Source organism: Phoenix dactylifera, unplaced genomic scaffold (genome assembly GCF_009389715.1).
Source record: "Phoenix dactylifera cultivar Barhee BC4 unplaced genomic scaffold, palm_55x_up_171113_PBpolish2nd_filt_p 000491F, whole genome shotgun sequence".
Lineage (NCBI taxonomy): Eukaryota > Viridiplantae > Streptophyta > Magnoliopsida > Arecales > Arecaceae > Phoenix > Phoenix dactylifera.
The window spans coordinates 86,249-106,940 of record NW_024067911.1 but is presented as its reverse complement, the minus strand read 5'-3'; the positions used below and the strand labels follow the sequence as shown (position 1 = coordinate 106,940).

General features: G+C 38.8%; 1 protein-coding gene across 1 annotated transcript; it reads left to right on the top strand.

Moving 5' to 3' along the window:
* The first annotated feature begins 212 nt into the window (after positions 1-212).
* LOC113461640 lies at positions 213-19,898 on the top strand. The gene is made up of 5 exons (XM_039119142.1): positions 213-682; positions 9,213-9,322; positions 9,404-9,775; positions 14,682-15,393; positions 19,515-19,898. Exons 1-5 carry the CDS (start codon positions 439-441, stop codon positions 19,583-19,585), a joined length of 1,509 nt encoding a protein of 502 aa, XP_038975070.1. The 5' UTR covers positions 213-438; the 3' UTR covers positions 19,586-19,898.
* Positions 19,899-20,692: the final 794 nt, after the last annotated feature.

Sequence of the window (20,692 nt, the reverse complement as noted above, 5' to 3'; positions counted from 1 at the left end):
TTAACAGCCAATAAGAGCAGTTACATCAGCTAACCCGTTATTCCCCAATAACGGCAGTTATTCCGTTATGACGGAGAATACCCGTCTCGCCTCACTCCCAAGGCAGTCAATTTTGCTATTCTTAAAAATTTAAACGGATAAAACCACGCTTGGATCCGCGCAAAACAAAAAGACGAGAATAAAATAAAACAAAAAAAAAGCAGCACCATCCGCAGTGCTGCTATTTCATATCTGCAGTTTAACTCTCCTTTTCTCTCACCTTACTTCCCACTTCTCCCCTTCTCCTCCTCTCCTCCTAACCTAAGAAAACGAAACCCTAACCCTAACCCTAGCTCTGTCCTTTCTTTCTCCTCGTTCACGTCTCTTTGGATCTCTTTCTGCGGCAATGGGAGCTTTTGGCGAGGACAGTGGCGATGGGGACTGAGGAGATCTGCGGCAATGGGGAAACCCGAAGACGAGCAGGCGTTATCCACCGGTCCATCGTCGTCGTCGGAGGCCACCGAGGGGAATGCAGGCGATGGCTGCCCCCGGTGCCGATCCATCGGCAAGATCGTGCGGCCGCGCTGCGTTGCTGCGCTGTTTCTTGGTGTTGCCGTGCTGCTGTCGGCCGTGTTCTGGCTCCCCCCCTTCTTGAGGCATAGTGGGGATCTGAGAGATCGGAATCGGGACCCCTGGTTTAAAGGTGAGGATTTGGGACTCGTTGGTGGATTTTGGGAGGTTTCAGCAGCGACAGTGGGGTGCATTGCTGGATCTCGGCATGGTTTTCTTTTTCTCGCGCAGTTTGAATTGATTCTTCTTGTGATTTTGCTTGATGCATTCGTTTTACGGTGAATTAGTTAGTTTGCGTTGAGGTGGAATTGTATTTGCTGATTTATAAGATGAAAAATGGTTATATTTTTGATGAATCTGTTAATTAGTTAGAAATGAGTGGCGATTTTTGATTCTGATGATATCATAGTTTTGTTAACAGGCTTTGATTAGGTGGGTGCAAATTGGAATGTAGATGGATTTGGTTCGGTAAGTACTATGAATAGTTTTTGTTTAGGATCTCTGATGAGAGATCCTCACTTTGTTTCACGGAGGGAGTGAGTCTGGACGATTCCTGATGCTTAAGGTGTTAGAATGGACCCACAGTTTGAGTGCGATCTAAGTGAATGTTTGATTACATCTCAGACTCTGATGGTTAAGGACTTGATGTTTCTATACTCGAATATGTATGTCATCTGGGTTTCTATTTGAGATGGGGAGACCTGATTTTGTTACATGGCATTAGGAATTTCAATATGTGCCTGTTGGAAGCCATTCTGGTTGCTTTCTATATTTCTCGTGTTACTGGAGATATTGTTATTTATTATGCTTCATCTGGAAGTGATGTTGTAGGTGGCCACAGATTTTCAGCATTATTTTGAAGATTTGGGATACTTTTGACAATTAGGGGGCATTTTATTCATTATGATGGGGTTTTTTATGTATGAGTGCCCAATGATGTGCTTCATGCAAGCCCAAGGATGAAGGTCCTTAAGGCTTATCTGATCTTCGACAATGCTTTAGTTTTGGTTGTGGGGAGGTCTCTACCTTCAGAAAGTATTGTTCACCTTCAAGTACTCCAACTTGTATAGAGAAAGCAGGGAAATATGAGGCCATGCAACTTTTTTCATTATGAAGCATTTATCACCATTAGCACAGACTTGGTTTTTGATCATCCACAAGAGTAACAGTGTGGTGCTTAAGGGTATGTAGATTGCATAGATAGTTTCTGCTGAGTGACGAGAATTTCATATACATTTATGAGCCAACTTTTTGAGGAAGTTTAAATTTTAGGGGTACAAAGAACAATAAGAAAGGGTCTATTCCCCATTTAATTGGACTTCACATTGATCAATCACAGGCAACAATCATCTAGGATTCTGTGTACTAGAGTGTCTTGCTGCATAACAGAAAGATTGGTAGATAGAACATGGCATGCTTTTGCTTTGGAACAATTTTGGAAACAAAAATATGATAAATTGAATGATGAGCGATGTTTCTTTTAAATTGGTGGTACATGGAAGAAAATTCAGATTTTGGATATTTTCGCTATTTGGTTAAGAGAAAGAAATGGAACACAGTTCTTTATATAACAACATAAGCATGCCAAATTTAAAAAAAGGTGTGCTACATGTACTCAGTTGGCAATGTAGATCTTTTTTCTCTCTCTGCGTCAAATTTTGCTAACAATACAATGAATGCAATGATGTCCCAATACATATTGATGTCATTTACATGTGGTGGTGAAGAAGTCATGATATTAGCCGTACAAGATCACACCTTAGAGCTTTAAAACACGGCTGCTTGACAAGGAAGCAAGTAGTGCATTGCCTGTGGGAATGTTATTTGGTAATGAATTATAACATGTTTAGGTTAACAGAACTTTATCTAATATCAAATCTAGGATTTGCGCTTATTCCCAAACCATTTTCCTAATGGCTTCAGGGCAAGTTTATATTGTAACCATTATTATGAGCTAATTCAGAGTATTTTTAGCTAGATTTTTTTGGCTGGATCCAGTTTTAGTAAACTTGTGACCTACTTATCATTTGAATTCGATCAATATTTGGGATCAATACTAACTTGGTGGCCCAAGTTATTGTCAGGCCTGATTCAGATACAGTTCCACTAAATCCATTACTTTAAATTTGCATTAAATATCAATATAAATTAAATAAATATTATTAAGATATTAAATTGAATAAATAATTAGTTATCTTTAATAATTTGCTTATAGTATGGTTGTTTCTATGCAAGTGTTAAAGGTGGGGGAACTTTACTTTTGAGAACTTGAGTTGTTCTATTTGGTTCGCAGGAACTTGGTGCATAGAAACGTGCAACTTTTAGACAATAAAGCAGTTATTGAATAAGCAATAATAGTAATCATAATCACTTAAATATTGCTTATATGGCTTGTTTTGAAGGAGGGAGCGTGTGGGAGAGTGTTAAAGTAGCTTTGAATGCTTTGCTGCTCTCTCAAAACTTGACTTCTAGGTGCCCCAGCACTTGCCCCTTCAAAGTCAAGTTCGTCCTTGTTTCAGGAAATTGAGAACTTGAGTTCCGAAGTTCAGTCTGAGTTATAGGAAAGAAGAAACAATCATAAGTGTCCACTTGGAGGGAACTTGAATTTGGGCCCCTAAATTATAAGGAAACAAGCACACCTATATTACCTTATCACTATATGCCTGAATTATGTCTTTGTCATTGTTAAATTCCTGGACAAGGTAGGATTACAATTATTTTGCTTCCCTCTTCTCTAAGTATAACAACATTTAACCCTTGAACCATCCATTGCTTCTTTTCCTTTCACATGGATTGTGTCCTTTAACCATGATTGCTTCTCCAAAGACCTCATTATCCATATTAGGGACATGGTCCATTTTTTCACTCTTGGGTTTTATGTCCCTTGATTATGCCTCTGGATTTACGTACTGATGTGCGATTCTTGGATGGTATCTTCCTCTTTATTTTGTTTTATTTTATTTTTTTGCAAATCCTCAGGGTTTCCAACAAGTGACTTTCATTTTGTTTACTTGCTCATCATGTTGAATATGTAGAGCATTGTTCTCTAGAAGGTTTTGGAGGATCCTTAGTTACAAAAGAGATGGTTTGAGAAGACAGGCTTACAAATCTTTGATGAGATAAATATGTTATTCCTGGGGTCGCTATTGAGAACTTGGTTTCCTTTAGCGTTCTCCTTGACATATGAGATTTCTTAATCCAAATTTTTGAGCCTATCGATGGGGATAGATTTTCTTTCACTTGTGTTGTTGCTTGTGATAATCCACAACTTAGTAACAGCCCAACAGGAAAAACATAATATGGAATTCTTTCTTGACGGTCAATTTCTCAGAGGAACAAACAAATAATGCAGATATCATATTTCAGATGTTTTGGGGAATTTTCAGAATACATTGTATATGGTAATATGAATATAAATTCTCAAAATCTGAATTTAACTACTCTGTAACAACTTCACCCCCCCCCCTCTTCCAACAAAAAAAGAGGAAATACCATCCAAAGGGGCTATTGAAGTTACGACAATAATAATAAACAAACTAGTTAAGTGAATGCAAGAAATGCCGAACGGAGCCGTACCGCTCGGTTCAGGCCGAATCGAGCGGACCCGGTCTCTAACCGGGTCGGTTCGGGCATATAAAACGGACGGTACAAGAGCGAATCGAACGGAACCGCCCGGTACAAAAGCGAATCGGACGGAACCGGACCGGTTTCGTCCGGTTCGGCCAGGACTTGGTGCAAACTAGTCAGTTTGCACTGAGTCTGGTTAGATGCATTTTTTTCCACAGCGCGTGCGTTGTGGCATTTTTGGTGACCGGTTCGGACCAGACCAGGCACCGACCAGTATAGCACCCGGTACCGGTTCAGCAATCCTTGAGTGAATGTGTGAAGGATCTCACCACAAATGAGGTGTAAAGCATTTTGATGAATTTTTAAGCTTTGGTTGGTCAAAATCTATTTACAAATGCATGTCGTAAAACGAGAAAGGAAACAAACATGCAACCTTGGTTAAATCTTCACATTGGCTGTATTAACACGAGAAAATTCTCCCTCTACGAAATCTCTATCCTCAACTTAACAATAAGCTCAAGGGCTGATGTTTTGATATTGGAGAACATAAATCATCACTAACATGCCAAGTAATAAAAGAAAGACATTTTAAATTTACGATTATGATGCTTATTGGGTTCTTCTACTCGAGAGATAGCGAAGATAAGTAGTAGTCAAAATAGATCTCTTAAATACCACCAAGCTTTATGAATGAAAAAGATTTTTAAGGTAGAATTCCTGATATTTTCGAACTTCAAAAAAAGGAAGAAAAATATACCCATATCACTTCACTAGAGGGGCCTTATTGGATAATTAATATAACAAGGATTAGTGTTTTAAAAGACGGCTGTCAATTTGTAGTATGCAGGTGGTCAGGAGAATGCATAGCTGCATATTCATTATGCAGGCCACATATGTGGATGCATATGTGGTAAATGTTTTTATATATTTAAAAATAAATAAAATATATTAAAGACAATAGTAGCAATACTTTTTTAATCAATAACATCTTTATTAATAACATTAACATCTACCTCTTAGGCTTGCTACTTAAAACTTATCCTTAATAGCAATAATTATAGCATAATTAACAAATCAATAATGTTAATATACATGTATTTGGCCTGTCTGAAAACCCAAATCCAATCAAATCATTAACTTGAACATGTTCTGTTCACATGATCTTGCATAGGAGCGGTCAGATACATGGCTGCAACATGCTAGAAGGCCACATTTGCAGTTCACAATGATAACTAGGCTGCATATGTGGTCATAGAATGATAATCCTACCACATAAGCATGCATGTTGTGCCAAGTGAGTGGCCTGTTCAGTCCATATATGGCCCGGATGTACATAGCAGTTGCATAAGGGAATACAATGCTATCAAGGGATCATATGCATATGCGGCCTTGTACCCCACAATTTAAAGCACCGGCATGGAGATTGGCTCATATATGGAGGACTTTCATGTGAAAAAGGGTTTGAATGTGATCTTTGAACTCTCTGTAGATGGTTCAACAATCATGTCATTTGTAATTTATGGTGATTGGAGAGGATGGGGTAAATGATGCTTAATGATGCTTGGCCATTTATTTAAGGTCTGGTCTGTTTGAAAGAACCAAACAATTGATGTTGTGATATTATTGGCTTGCAGTTGACTTGACATGGCAGCTATAAATGCTTCTTACAGTGATCCATCGCTGTTAAAAATTATTGAAACTTAGCTTATGAAGGATTAAAAAAAGGAGGCCTCACATGACAGATATGCTGATTTTTAGTGACTACATGCAACTGCATATTTACAAGGTTTGTTATGCAGATTGGTGTTGAGGTGAACGGTTGACAAATTTGATTGGCATCAAAATATAGTGGCTTGTGAAGTCAACCGGCAATGGATGTACTAATTGATAAGAATGGCAAGCGAACTTGTAGGTTGATGATGCTAGGAATATACAAAAATGTAGTATAGATGAGTGGGGTCCTTGTAGATGTTGTGCATGGTGAGAAGGTAGTCAAGGATCATGAAAATGATATTGAAGAAGTGGATCGAATGAGGAGGAAAGTAGTGGCAGATTGAAAAACATTTGAAGAAAAAGTGGTTGGTCATAAGCAAGGTTTGCCGTACAAACCCGTACCGACCTATCATATTGGCAAGGTACCGGTACAGTACCGATGTTTGGTTTGGTATATGAGTTGAACCAGTCTTTACTGGTCCGAACCAAGCGGAATTGCGCCATACCGGGATATGCACCACACACACTAACCAATACCATCTTGTTTTGGGCATCATCGTGATAAAAAGTGAGAAAAAAGTGGGGTTAGGATTTGTCTTGGTATGGTGTGCGTACCATACCATATCGACTGTATTGAATTGGTAACATATTGGTATGGTACTTAGTATCGAGATTGCATATTTTGGTCACAAATATACATGACCAAGGTAGTAATGATAAACAATGTTCCATTTCCAAATACTGGTTTCAATACCTATATTGGCACCCAACTAGTATGCCCTTGCTGGGTATTTGTATAGTACACCATTTGATAGTGACACTCAATATGGGGGTTGTGTTGAGTATTTGTTCTTACCTGTATGACACAATGTCTAGTATGGACTAGTATGATCCAATATTTAAATCCTTGATGATAAAGGTTCCTGATAGGTTGGCACTGAAATCTTTGCTTTTGGTGTGAGTAATATTAGTGAAAAAATGGCAAATACATAGATATTAGCTGCGAACATTGGGCAATATTAATTGGGGATGAACATGTTTGAAGACCTGAAGCTTAATAATTATCATGGAAGATAATGATATAGATGTCGATGAAGAGACTAAAATTAAGGATGATGCCAAGTCCATTCAAATGTGTGCTATAGAGATATGACTGAGCAGCACAAGATGATTATAGGATGCATATAAAAGCCTTAAGTGAAAGAAAAATGGACCATTATTGAGGATTTGCAAGCTTGAAACTGTTTGGCAGACAATTTTGCTTGATAAACATGAAGATCTTTAGGTATGGGGGCACAGATTTTATATGAGATGTGAAAGATGATTTCAAAGGAGCATATGTTCTGATCCTAATCTAAGACAATGATTTCAAGTACATAAAGCCTGAAGTAAACTGAAGAATATTGTGATGGCAAAGTTCCAAATATTAGGTGGAAGATGCTGATTCTTTTTATATCTAAATGGGGCATGAAACCTAGATGCTTGGTAAAATACACGTAATAATGAATAAGCTGAAAGTAATAGAGTGAATTAAACTTGTGGATGGTCAAAAATTTCCATCAAAACCTAATTTTTGGTTGACTTTGTAAAGCAAATCAAATAAACTAGTAAGTAGATGTCACAAAGTAACCTTAAATGCAAGCAAAGTTATTGAATACCCCAAAGAGGTCGATATACAAATATTTGATCGGCAAAAGAAGTGAAAGAGGTAGAAATCAGTTAAAAGGGAATCCATAAACGCTTATAGGAAAAATAATGTATGATTGGCTATAAAACTTTCTGCAACCTGCATGCAGGCATGAAGGAGAAGTAGTTATAGGTCAATAGGGATAAATTGGAGGAATTCATGACCAATGAATGCCAAGGATGACTCTTATAAAATCTACAATCCTGTAATTCTGTGAGCGCTAAAGATACCTTTGAAATTAATTTGAAAGATGTTAAATACTGAGTAATAGTATACATCGATGATTTGGAGATGGCACTTAAGTTGGCAAGCAAATCCGAATTGGGCGACATGAAAAATGGAGTAAGTAGGTATCATCACTTTTGTTATATTTCAGGAAATACTATAATTGGACATCAATTTTGGAGGATCAGTGGTGGTGAGGATGAAGTTGCTACAAATTGAATGAGCCCTAACTGGACTCCTCTTGTGGTCCATTAACAGAGAATGCTTGAAAAATCCTTTTGGGCATTATTCACTAGCTAAGATGGTAGCACTTGTTCATGTTTTTTCAAGATCCAACTAGATATTCGTTTAGTTTGTTGAACTGGTCAAAAACCCAGCTTCTTAGCTAACTGTTAGTTTGTCTGTATCAGTTGAAGAAAGGTTGGAATTACCATAAACAATAATCAGAACCACCACTTGAACCTGGTGAACTTGAGGCCCTATGATGGTGATCCTATCTTCTGATATCATAAAAAATTGAAGGAGAAATGTTCAAGTGAATTCAGTTTTATAGGGTATCATGCCACTTGTGATACCAACTCGTAGCATTTTAGGACTTTGCAGCAGTGAAGTATTGGGTGCAGATATAGGAAATCAATGCAACATCTAATTAACTAATAAAAAAGAATGGAGATAGCAGATAAGCATAAGACGTTTTTTTTCTTTTCTTCAAAAGTATGGTGCATGTAACCTGTTTTAAGCCACTAATAGCCTTCATCAATAAATTTTGCTTCCCAACCATAAATATCGAATGCCTTATTAAATAGATGGAGCTACATTGTGTGTACAAATATCAAGTGATGGCCAATTGCTGGGATTTGGTGTCAATAGCTGATGCTCTAGTGTTCTTCCTGCCTGACTTTTAGGGAAGAGGTCCTGTGAAGGCCATTTGTAAACCTCGCAGCATGGATGTAGTGTTCCCTTTTGCTTTTTAAGTTGACCTTTTGCAGATGTTCTCGTAACTTTTACTAATTTCATGCATGTTTTCTTAGTGTTGGACTGGAAATTTGTCTAGCAGTTATGGTAAAACTAGCCGACTGCATTACAAAGAAACTGCTAGGTTTGCCAACAATAATTTAACTTTTTACTGGTGCATTCTTGTCCTATGCTGATTGTATGCTGTTACCAGCAGGCAATACCAGATGGAGATGCATCATGACAAATTGCTTCAGGTTGTCACCAATGAGAGGACTTGCTTGTTTAAAGAATTCTGCTTTGATAAACTTGCATTTGTTAATAGCTACAGTCAATTTATGCCATGATTTGTCCGAACTGTACCTTTTATTACATTGAAGATTTTCCTTTTCCAGAATTCTGGATATTGAAGATATTGGAAATTCAGAATCATGCTACCATATTTTTTGAGTTTTTTTCTGTAGTTTTTAAATTTCTATAGGTATCTGAATTTTTCACTGAGAATTAATTTTGGCAGCTGATATAGTAGCAAGTTTCAGACTGCAAAAGCCTGTTGCTCTGCTAGGCACCAATATCTCAAAACTTCAATATGATATCTATGAAGAAATTGGTGTTCTTAATTCCTTGGTATGTTTTCTACTCTTATCAAATGTCTGATGTCCATCCATAATGTGCATATGCCTTTACCTAATGGTTTTAATTAATCAGGTGGTTGTAAGTTCTCTGGAACCTTTAGCTGGATCAAATTGGACGACCGTAGTTTTTGCTATTTGGCCTTATCCAAAAAATTCAACTATGTCATCTGCTGAGATAAGCATTCTCAGAGAGTCTTTTATGTCCTTGGTTACACGGCAGTCAACTCTCCACTTGACCACATCGTTGTTTGGGAACTCATCCTTCTTTGAGGTGCTAAAGTTCCCTGGAGGGATTACAATTATCCCTCCACAAAGTGCTTTTCTTCTGCAAAAAGTGCAACCAATTTTTAATTTCAGTTTGAACGTTGCAATCTATCAAGTACAAGACAGACTCAGTGAACTGAAGGACCAGATGAAATCAGGGTTGCTACTCAATTCTTATGAGGTTTGCCCATGGATTATATTCTGCTTCATGATTGTTTTCTTTATATTAACTATTTTTAGCGGTTCACATCTAGTAATGCTTAAATTTCTTAATATTTTAAAGTAGTTCCTACTGTCTTATATATTCAGTATTACTTGAAACTTGCATCTAGCTTGCAGAATGTGTGTCTAACATCTATTGATGAGTCATGTATGCCTTAGATGGCTGACATACTTACCGAGTTTCTAGATTCTAAATTTTGGATATCAGGCTCTTCAAACAATGAAGGGGCCATCGCTTGCTGCAACGGTAAAAGGCTTAGGTTGACAAGCGGAAAAACATGGGTTCGTTCCTAGGATAATCACTTTGTGCAAACAAAAGCCAAAAAGATAGATTCAAGGTTCACCATGCTAGTGCATATTGTCCTATACATGGCATGCTGTTCCAGTACCAAACCAGGGGGCATACTGAGTATCGGTATGCTGAACCAATCAGTATTGGTATTGTATTAACATAATACTGGTATGGGTACTAAAACCGGTATTGCGAATCTTGGTTAGGTTTGTTTATTGTTTGCTCCTCTGAAGACTTTGGATTGTCGAGACCATAACTTGGTAATGACCCTTGTTAGGCTCTTCAGTTCCACTTGTCTTTGAGCTTGGTTGAAGATGAATTTTTTAATACTTTGCAAAATGCCATTCTGCTTGTACATTTGTAATTTTAGAGCCTAGATGTGAAATGTGTGCTTTGATAACATTACCATTTAAAATGCATAACTCTAACCTCTTTACTTTTTTTAAGACACTTAGAAGATAACATGCTATCATTTGTGACACTAAACATTTATCAAAGGAACAATGTTTTATATATTATTATCTGTAATTTTGATTGCTGCTGAAGATCACATCACTAATTAACAAACATTACACCTTCCACAGTACATATCAAACAAGTCACAACTATTCAAATGTGCAAAATCTACAGTAGCATCAAGAATTAATCAATAACTTTATAAGTTAGCAGTTAACAACAAAAAAAGAGCTCTCTTTCAATTTTATATAGAAAATGAAACATCTTAATGTAGTCGATTTTTTATGATCTAAGATATTAGAAAATCAATGGGTATAGTTTAGTTCAGGACTGGCAGAATCGGTACTGGGAACCGTATTGGTTTTTTGGTGGCACGAGTCGTTACGGGCCTGTTTTGACAGAGAGGGCGATGCAGACCGTGGGAGAGAGGAAAAGAGAGAGAGAGAGAAGGGGAGGAGGTAGGGAGAGAGGAGGCTGGTGGACACCGGTGGAGGCCGGCGAACACTGGCGGAGGCTGGCGCCTGGGCGGGAGGCGAGGCCGCGGCCGGTTCCCCTATTTCATTTGAAACAAGGGTCCGACCGATTAAAAAAAATCCGCCAGCTTTCCTCCCTCTTCCTCTCCTTTCCTCTCTCCCTCACTCTCTTTTCCTCTCTTTCCTTCTCCTTCTCCACCTCCAACAACGGTTTTCGTTTCTGTTGTCGGAACCACATTGGGGAGCCATCGATACGGCTCGGAATGACTGGAACCGTCCAGTTCGGGACAGTTTTGTTAACTGAGCGGTTCCGTTGACCTTGGTTTAGTTGATATTTTGTTTTCTTATCTCATTCTTTTCTTGCCAAATTCAATACTAGAACATACATCTAAATCTAAAACTTTTGCATCTGGATGAATGCACCATTATATACATGATTTTCTGGGAGAATCTTTTGACATGCATCGCATCCGAGCCTACCTATGTTTAAGGACTCTTAGAGAAAGCTTAATGGAGTTTCAAATTTACGCAGCCTTGCTCGGAGTTGCTGTTTTTGTGTTTTGAACCTGTGACTTCCGGGAGACAAATCTTCTAAATTTTTCAAAGCAGGCAGCTAGTGCACGAAGCTCCTGCCATCACGGGGTTTGGAAGAGTCAAATTTACACAGCCTTCCCCCCGCATATGGCCTGTTCCGTCTTTTGAACCACGACTTCTAGGAGACAAAGTGAAGCAAGCTTACTGTTGCACAAGGGCTCACCCTCTAATCTTTTAAATTTGATTCTTAAAATTTTAGATAAAAGGAAGATTTGATTGGGTAGTTTGTATACCCTCATTGATCTTATCCTTTTGTTAGTAACCCATTTACAATTTCAAACACCTAAAAAATGTGTCCCCTGCTTCCTTTTTTCCCTAATCCCAAGCCACTAAGAATTTTGAAATATGAAGAACATATTATCACATCGATCATTCTAAAATCATGAAATTATGGTTTGTCGATATTTCGATCTAAGGCCCTGTTTGGGGGAGCTGTTGGCAGTAGAGCTGTTGGAAATAGAGCTGTTGGAAGTAGAGCTGTTATAAAAAGCTGTTTGCTGTTTGATAACTACATTTTTAAAGTGTTGTGGCACTTTAACATGTGTTTGGTAAACAAACTGAAAAAGTACTTTTGTGTGACAAAATGACCATAAAGGACATTACTAGTATTATAAAATAGAGCATAATAAAATATAATATGTATTAATACATAAAAATATGATATAGTATAATATTAATATAATAAAATATAATATTATTATAATATAGTACTATAATACTATGTACTATAGAATAATAATTTAATATAATATTAAATTATTTAATATAACATATCAATATATTATGGTATAATGTAATATAATATTATATTTATAGTATAATCAATAATAAATGTATAAAATATTATAATTATTAGTGTAAATTCATTTTTCATCCTTCTGATGACCATTTGTAGTTAACCAGCGGCAGTCTCGACGGAAGGGAGCCAAGGCGGATGCATGTTGCCGTGGGCGGACGCCGCCGCCCAAAAGGGCACCCCACGATTTCCAATATCATCAAAAATATGAGCATAAATTAATTTTCCATAATATAACATAATATTAAATTATTTAACATAATATATTAACATATTATGATATAATGTAATATAATATTATATTTATAGTATAATACATAATAAAGGTATAAAATATTATAATTATTAGCATAAATTAATTTCTCATAATATAATATAATATTAAGTTATTTAACATAACATATTAATGTATTATGATACAATATTATATTATATTTATAGTATAATACAATAATAAAAATATAAAAAAATTTAATTATTAGCGTAAATTAATTTTTACTCTTCTAATGATCATTTATCTCCCTAACAAATTTTCTTGCTAGATGATAAAATTGGTTAAACAATTACTAATATTTTTATTTATTTATTTATTTATTTTATCTTCTCTATTTTTTTCATTTCCTTTTCTTCTTTTTTTTTTCTTTTCTTTTTTTTTTTCTTTTCTTCTTTTTCTTTTCTTTTCTTTTCCTTCTCTTCTTTCTTTTTCCTCCTTCCCGAAGCTTCTCGCCTCCCTTCTTCCTCCCTTGCCTCACTTCTCCCGCATGGTCATGGAAGGGGCGATCAAGCTCCCGGCGGCGCGACGACGGGAGGATGGGTGACGAAGCCGAAGAGAGAAGCTTTGAGGAAGAGGGAGAGCGGTCGGGGGAGAGGGAGAGGTGGTTGGGCAAGGGAGAAGAGGCGGAGGGCGTCAGGGGCGGCGACGGGGGAGAGGGAGCAGCAGAGGAGGATGGAGAAGAGGAAGACGATGTCGGAGGCGGCGGCGGGGGAGAGAGAGCGGCAGAGGAGGAGGGCGTTGGCGACGACAGTAGGGGAGAGGGAACGGCAGAGGAGGAGGGAGAAAAGGCGGAGGGCGTCGAGGGCGGCGGCGAGGGAGACGGAACGGCGGCGGAGGAGGGAGAAGAGGGGGAGGGCGTCATGGGCGGCGGCGGGGGAGATGGAGAGGAGGGGGATGGGCGGAAGAGGAAGAGGAGGGTGATGGGCGGAAGAGGAAGAGGCGGTGGATGGGCCACTTTGGGAGGAAAAAAGGATTTTTAAATGGGGGTACTTTTGGTAAAATAACAGCTTTCCGACAAAGCTGAAAACAGCTTTTGGGGGGAAGCTACAAATTAGAGCTTCTCCCCAAAAGCTGTTTTCAGCTTTCCGCAAAAGCTGAAACAACTTTTCCGAAATTTTACCAAACATCTTTTTTTGTTTAAAAGTACTTTTGGAGGGCCAGAAAGTGCTTTTTGGCCTTCCAAAAGCTCCCCCAAACAGGGCCTAAGGCGAGTTTATGCATAGTGGCTCATTTATGGTATGCCGAACCGGGCCGTACCGGTCAGTACAAACCGGTCTGGCTAGCTACCGGTACGCCAGAGCCGTGAAAACCGGTACAGGCCGGTTCCGTGCCGGAGACGAAGAAGACGAAGAGAACGAGAGAGAGCGTGGGGAAGAGAGGGAGGGAGACCACCTTTGTCCGCCATCGGAGAGCCGCGGAGGGGCGTCGGAGGCCGGCGGGGGGCGGGGGAACCCGCAGGGGCGTGGCGGAGGCCGAGGCCGCGCTCTCTCTCTCGTTCTCTTCTTCTTCCCTGGCTCCGGCGGGGAAGAACTTTCCGGTTCGTACTGCCCGGTTTCGATACGAACCAGAACCGTACTGGTCCGGTAGGCAACCGATACGCCTGCTGGACCCGGTACGGCGGACCTTGGGCTCACCTTTCCGATTTTAGATTGGAGACCAATAACATGAGAGAGTGGTTTAAAGGTCATGGTACGGGAAAGGAGAGGGAAACATTGTAGACAATGCAGCTTGGTTTCTCTCGATCTTTTTTTTGACCTCGTTTAATGTTTATTTTATTGATTTTAATAATTAATTTTTGTTACACAATCAAGCATTGTCTTAATTTTGAACTGTGAATAGTTAGAATTTTCACTGTATATACATAGTCGCAGGATTTACAACAGTCTATGTATATGTATATTTTCATGTTTTAAGGGCATTTGTCTCAGCTTACTGATGCTACTTCATAATAAACTAACATCTGCTTTTGATGTATTGCAGAATCTGTATGTTAGGTTGACAAATTCAGAGGGTTCAACATTGTTTCCTCCAACAACTGTTCAGACCTCCATTGTGTTTAAAGTTGGGAATCACCAACCATTATTGCCAAGGTTGAAACAGTTGGCTAAGACCATCAGCAATTCTTCTGCAGGCAATCTTGGTCTCAATCACACTGTATTTGGTAGAGTAAAACAGGTCCGACTTTCCTCTTATCTTCAACATTCTCTGAGTAGTGGAGGCAGTAGTTCGCCTAGTCCCTCACCTCAACCACCGCCAGACCATCACAACCACCACCACCACCATCACCACCACCACCACCACCACCACCAGCACCCAGACATGCATCTGGCACCTGCTCCTCCTCCTCGGCAGAGTTACCCAACTCCTCCTCCCTCTCATTGCCGATTTGGATACTCAAACAGACCCAAGAGTAAACCTTATCATCCAGTTCCGACTTCTGCACCCGTGGCCTCTCCGCAGCATTCTGCTGCACCTGAGTCTGCACCGCAGCATTCTGCTGCACCTGAGTCTGCACCACAGCATTCTATTAGTCCGCATGCGCATGAAGATTCACCAGGTCCAGCTCCAAACATGCATCCAGCATCACCGCTGCCTGCTGTTTATTTTGCTCATGTACGACCTCCAAGTGAGAATGTAACATATGCCAAACCTCCTGACAGAGTTCCTTCAATTTCACCTGTGCCAAATACATGTGAGTTTTTTTTTCTAAGTTATTCTATCTTAAACTCTGAATTCTATAGGTTTTCTTCTCTTTAACGAAAAGTGTACATTGTTATGAATATCCAATGAATGAAAAGTAAACAAAGAATATCTGATTCTAAGATTATTAAGGTGGCGTCATTTCTTAAAAATTGGCATCACCTAATCCAGGATTGTTGTCACTAAAAGGGTCTAGAGCTCTTGCAGTTGGCAACATATGCCAATTGATTATTTAGATATGAAGTTCCTTCTTCTCTTTTGTTATTTGGATGGAGTCATTAGTTATTCTACTCCAGTCGTGGCTAAAGCACAATTTCACTGGATGAATGCTCTTACATCCTGATAGGCTTGATCTTTTGTTAGCTGTCTGTGTAAAGAGTTTCTAGCTGCATATTTATTTAAGCATCAGACTGTCGTATCTGTATCATGCATGATGATAGTTGTCTCTTCCGACGTGTATATCATTCAGCTTGAGGCTTGCATCTTCATTATCAGGTCCTACAGGCCGACCTGTGAAAAGTGCGAGATTGCACAACAATTCTGTTTCCATATTGTTTGACTGTGAGACATGTTATATTGTTGATTTACTAACTTCTTTTCTGGATCCTTTGTATTATGCTGAATACAAGGGTGTTTTGCATTAGCATTTCGCTCAAGTCTGTTGGTTTGTACATGATGCACACCAGTTCTTTAAACCTATTTCTACTCAGATCAGACTGATCCTTCCTCATGGGATCATGTCCATCCCTGCTTGAGCAAACTTAAATGCTTAATCCTATCTATTTTTCTCTATGCTGGTTGAATCCTGTTGAGTGAGTTATGAAATAGATAAATTGCTTTATTTGTTCCATGTTATGTGGGTGAGGCAACAAGGCGTGTTGAATTGTGCAGGACATGTTGCTTGCATGCATGTGTTAAATTTTACACAGATGTGCATGCATGCGTGTTCAAGCATTTGTGCTTGTGCTTATGTACACATGTATGCATGTATAGAGAGAACAGACATGCTAAATAATTTGCTTCAAAGTCCCATATTGGCACTTACTATGCATGCATTAGGTCCAAATTAGGGCACACTGATGCAACTTAGTGGCTAGTTGCCTGTGCTATAAGAGTTGCACGAGCAAGGATTTCCTGAGTTTGTTTTTCCAACCTTGGCATATATTATTTCTGGTGATAGAGAACAAGTCAAAGCAGTGTTAAGTTAGGGACGAGCATAGTTGTCATACTGGGACCAGATATTGACCCGTCCAAGATGCTGGTTCACCAGGTTACCAGATCAACTACTGGGTTGACGATTCAGACTAGTAATATATTAAAAATAAATAACTATAGAAAAAATCTTATTGAAGGGTTTTAGCTTTGGCCAGAGCTCATCTGTTTTAGCAAAAATATATCTTTTTCATCTGGGAATAAGTTGAACCTAAACTCTAGTTTTGGATTTTGTTGAGTCTTGGTAGTTTCAATCAGTTTTGGCCCATGTTTGGTTGGTTTTTTTTTCAGGTTTCGCTGAAAATATAGATCTTTTGTCTCCTAAATTTTGTTTGGTATTCACTATCATATTAAGGACTTTTTATTTGTTTAGGAGTCTATGTAGTGTCATTTTTTTTTTCATGGTTAAAAGAGGGGATAGATAATCAACATATTCCTTGATAAGCGGAAACCTTTGCAAAGGTCCCTATTTTAGTAGTCTAAAATGATTAATGTGAACAACTAAATTCAAGAACTGTCATTTCAACAATGTTTTTATATGAAGCAACATTTGACAACTGCTGTATTTTATCAATTAGCCACTAAATAAAATAACATTTTATTCTTCACATCTTTTAATTAGTTGGGATTGGTTGGGTCTTTTATTTAAGCAGTCTAAATCTATTTAGACAAAGGGCTTGTTTGTTCTTTGGTTGAACTGGAATACTTGGTCATGGCATGATAGCAATGCATATGAGTTAAGTGCTTGTCAGTCCTGAACCTAGTATGATAGCAAGGTGTATGATTTAAGCACTTGTTTGGAGTCTTGAACCTAAGATTGTCTTTATCTGACATGTCTAAATGCTTAATATAAAAAATATTCTAGTGCATGAGGATCCCACTACTGTAGGGTTTGGTGAGGGTTAGATGTACGCAGTCTTAACCTCGCACATGGAGAAGTTGTTTCCATGATTCAATTCCATGACACCTAGTTCACAACAGAGCAATCTTACTATCGCACCAATAGAGCAACCTATGTCTAAATACTTGATGTACTGACAGTATAATATGGCAGCTATTAGACCAGTTTGCATAAAACAATGCAGAAGAGATGGTGACATTAAGGTGGCATGTTGAAAAAACTATGAATGATAAAGTTTAAAACCAATGCATTATAGAAAGCTTAGTAGTGGTATACTTGTGCTCCCTTGCAGATGAAGGGCTTCTTTGGCTGCCCGATCATGCTATCTATGTACGAGGGAAGACGGAAGAAGCATGACAAGGCAGTGGAGGTCATTGCTTCTTAGTCCAAGTTTTCTGTATGCAAAATCCATGTAAAACAATATCCGATTTTGAAAATTTAAGGTGGCAATGAGTCAATCAGCTCAAGCTTGATGGTAAGGCCTAGCTAGTCTGACCTGAACTTGATCCAACCTGTCAGCAGGTCAAACTTGGCTGACTTGAACCTGCTGGTAGGTGAGGCTGGACCTGATCCATATGAGGGCCGAAGTGCATGGAGAAAGGAGGAGGAACTGTGACATCTAAGAATTTGATGTTGCTGACAAAGCATGGTTGCAGTATTGGGTTACTAAATGGTGGGGATGGGGTGTTTGTACTAAGAGATGATGGCATCTTGGCAGTAGCAGGTGAGTTTTCTTTTTTTTGGAGGGGCGTGGGGGGGTGGGGGGTGTGATAACAAGGTTGGGGTTGTAAGTCAAGTCAAGGCAGTTTCAAATATTGGGTCCAGTTGGCTGGCTGGAAGCACAAGATTGAGGTTAGAGTTTGTGTTGAGTTTGATGATCAGGTCAGGATAGCTGGGGCAGCTGGGGCACTCCTTGCAAATTTTTCAGTCGATCTTTTAGATCTCCTTGCAATAATGGCGGATGGATGAAAGTGAGAATGAGAGGAAAGAGAGGGGAAGGAAGTGGAGAAGAAATGGGAGAGGGCAAGAAGGATAAGGGGTTGAGAGAGGAGAGGTGAGAAGGGAGGGAGAAGGTGAAGTTCAGGTAGAATTTTCGTGGAGTAAATTTAGAGCTAGGGTTTATATTTAGAATTCATATTAGCTTTATATCAATGCATGTAATGTTGTTATATATTGATATATTCATTCTACATATTATTTTAGGTGGACCTGAACTTACCCGCCCTTACAGCTGGTATGTTTATGGGCCTGAACCAAACAAACTGTGGGCCGAAAAGGTGTTCTTAAATGAGTTGGGGTACCAGAATTTCTGCCCTTAGAAATCTTGCGATCACAAGATCTATGGACCCCCTTGATTCTTGGACTTCAATCCTTTGCCCTTGTCTCCTTGTGTATAAGCTGTCCAAACAGGGCTCCAATGTGGGAGAGTAGTGTATGCCAGTATGCTTATACGCATGCTGGCCAGAGATTAATGTCTTGGATTAGACTAAGGGGTCAAAAGCTCAAATAGGAAAGAGGATGCACCTTGGATGGTTATTTTGAAGAATGGCCTTGAAGCCTCTCTCTCTTACAAGATTAAGCCTTGGATAAATAATGTTTAAACAGGATTTCTAAATATGCAAGCCTTGTTATATTTTTACTCATGCCATTAGACCTGGTTTTGCTTTGGTTGTGGATGGTTGTATGTGCATGTTGCTTTACTGTCATATCAAGTCAGATGCTATAAGACATTTGCAAGGCTTACATTTTTCGTTTTATCACGCATTAAAAGTCCAATATTTCTTGTCATAGTAGTGCAGTTGTGCTAGTGCTGGAAGGAATTGACAGGCAAAACAGAGTCTATATACAACTAGATTGGATAAAATAACCATAATTCTGATTTTCCTATGGTTCTGTTTAACTGGCTGATGTTTCATCTCCAAATTTCTTTTTTTTTCTTGAACTTTTATCTTCCGCATCTGAATTTCCTCATCTCAAAACTATTGGCATTATCTGTGCAGCTTCTGCTTCAGGCCAGTCTTGTGTCCGTTGGGTCCTTGCACTCCTGTTACATTTGTTGATGCGTTTATAGCGGACAAACGAATTATTTTGCTTTCTAGAACTAAACCACTCCGGTTTTAAGAAGCGGGGTACACTGGTCTGTGATGCTGCATGGGATTGTAACTTCGATGTGGGTGCAACAAAACTGGTGGCACCTTCATTCAGGTGGAAATTTTAATGTATGTATATATGGATATAATGCATCGGCAAATGTATTTTCCGGTCAAAGCCACAGAGGTGGCAGGCCCCTGTTTACATATATCGCCTTGTTTCTTTGTACTATTCTGCAGAAAATCAAGTAAAAGAAATGTATTTTGCGCCTAATAAGGTCAGGTGCTTGCTCCTGAGGAAGGGAATTCTGTTCTTTTGGGACGGTTTTAACTCTGCATGAATTTTCAGTTCTTTCTAACCTTGTTTGTTTCCAGCCATATTTCCTTTTCCTGGGTCTTTTCTGAGATAGATCCTTATGTAAGAGCATAACTGGTGGTAATGGATATATGTGCTACGTTAAACTCTCTCCAAAGGTAAGAAGATTAAAGCAGTTTTTACCTAAATAAGAGTTTGACGGTGCTTTTACAGAAGTCTTCGTCTTTTATTGTGTAACGAAACTTGAAGTTCATTGAACTTAGTTTAACTAGTTAGATATGACAGTCTTCCCCCATCTTTTATTGTTCAGCTGATCAGATCAGATTATGACCTGAAACAATTGTTGTTTGTTTCTAAAGACTGTCTTTTAGTTTGATTAAATGCAGTGAAGTAATGCTGAATTATTGTTGAAAGCTTCAAGAAGGATTTTGGTGTAAGGCTAGAGACTGGTTTGGAGAAAAGAAGGATATCATTGTTGTGGCTCGTCTTGACTAAGCTCCCAACTGTAGGAATAGTTTCTTAAACCTGCAAATTATCATTTATGTAAATTAAGCTTAATGGATCAAAGTATGACCAAACAAAGTTTAAAAATTTTCTGTGACGGCTTTTCAACTTGGTAACTCTCCTTGATTTGGCAGAGGGTTCTGCGTAAAATCTGAAGAATAAGTTCACCGGGGAGAAAGTCAAATCATCGTACGTTTGAAGTATAATTTGAAAGTACCGCTCTAGGTCATTATTAATTTAAGCATCAAACAGTCTTTGGCAAGTGAAT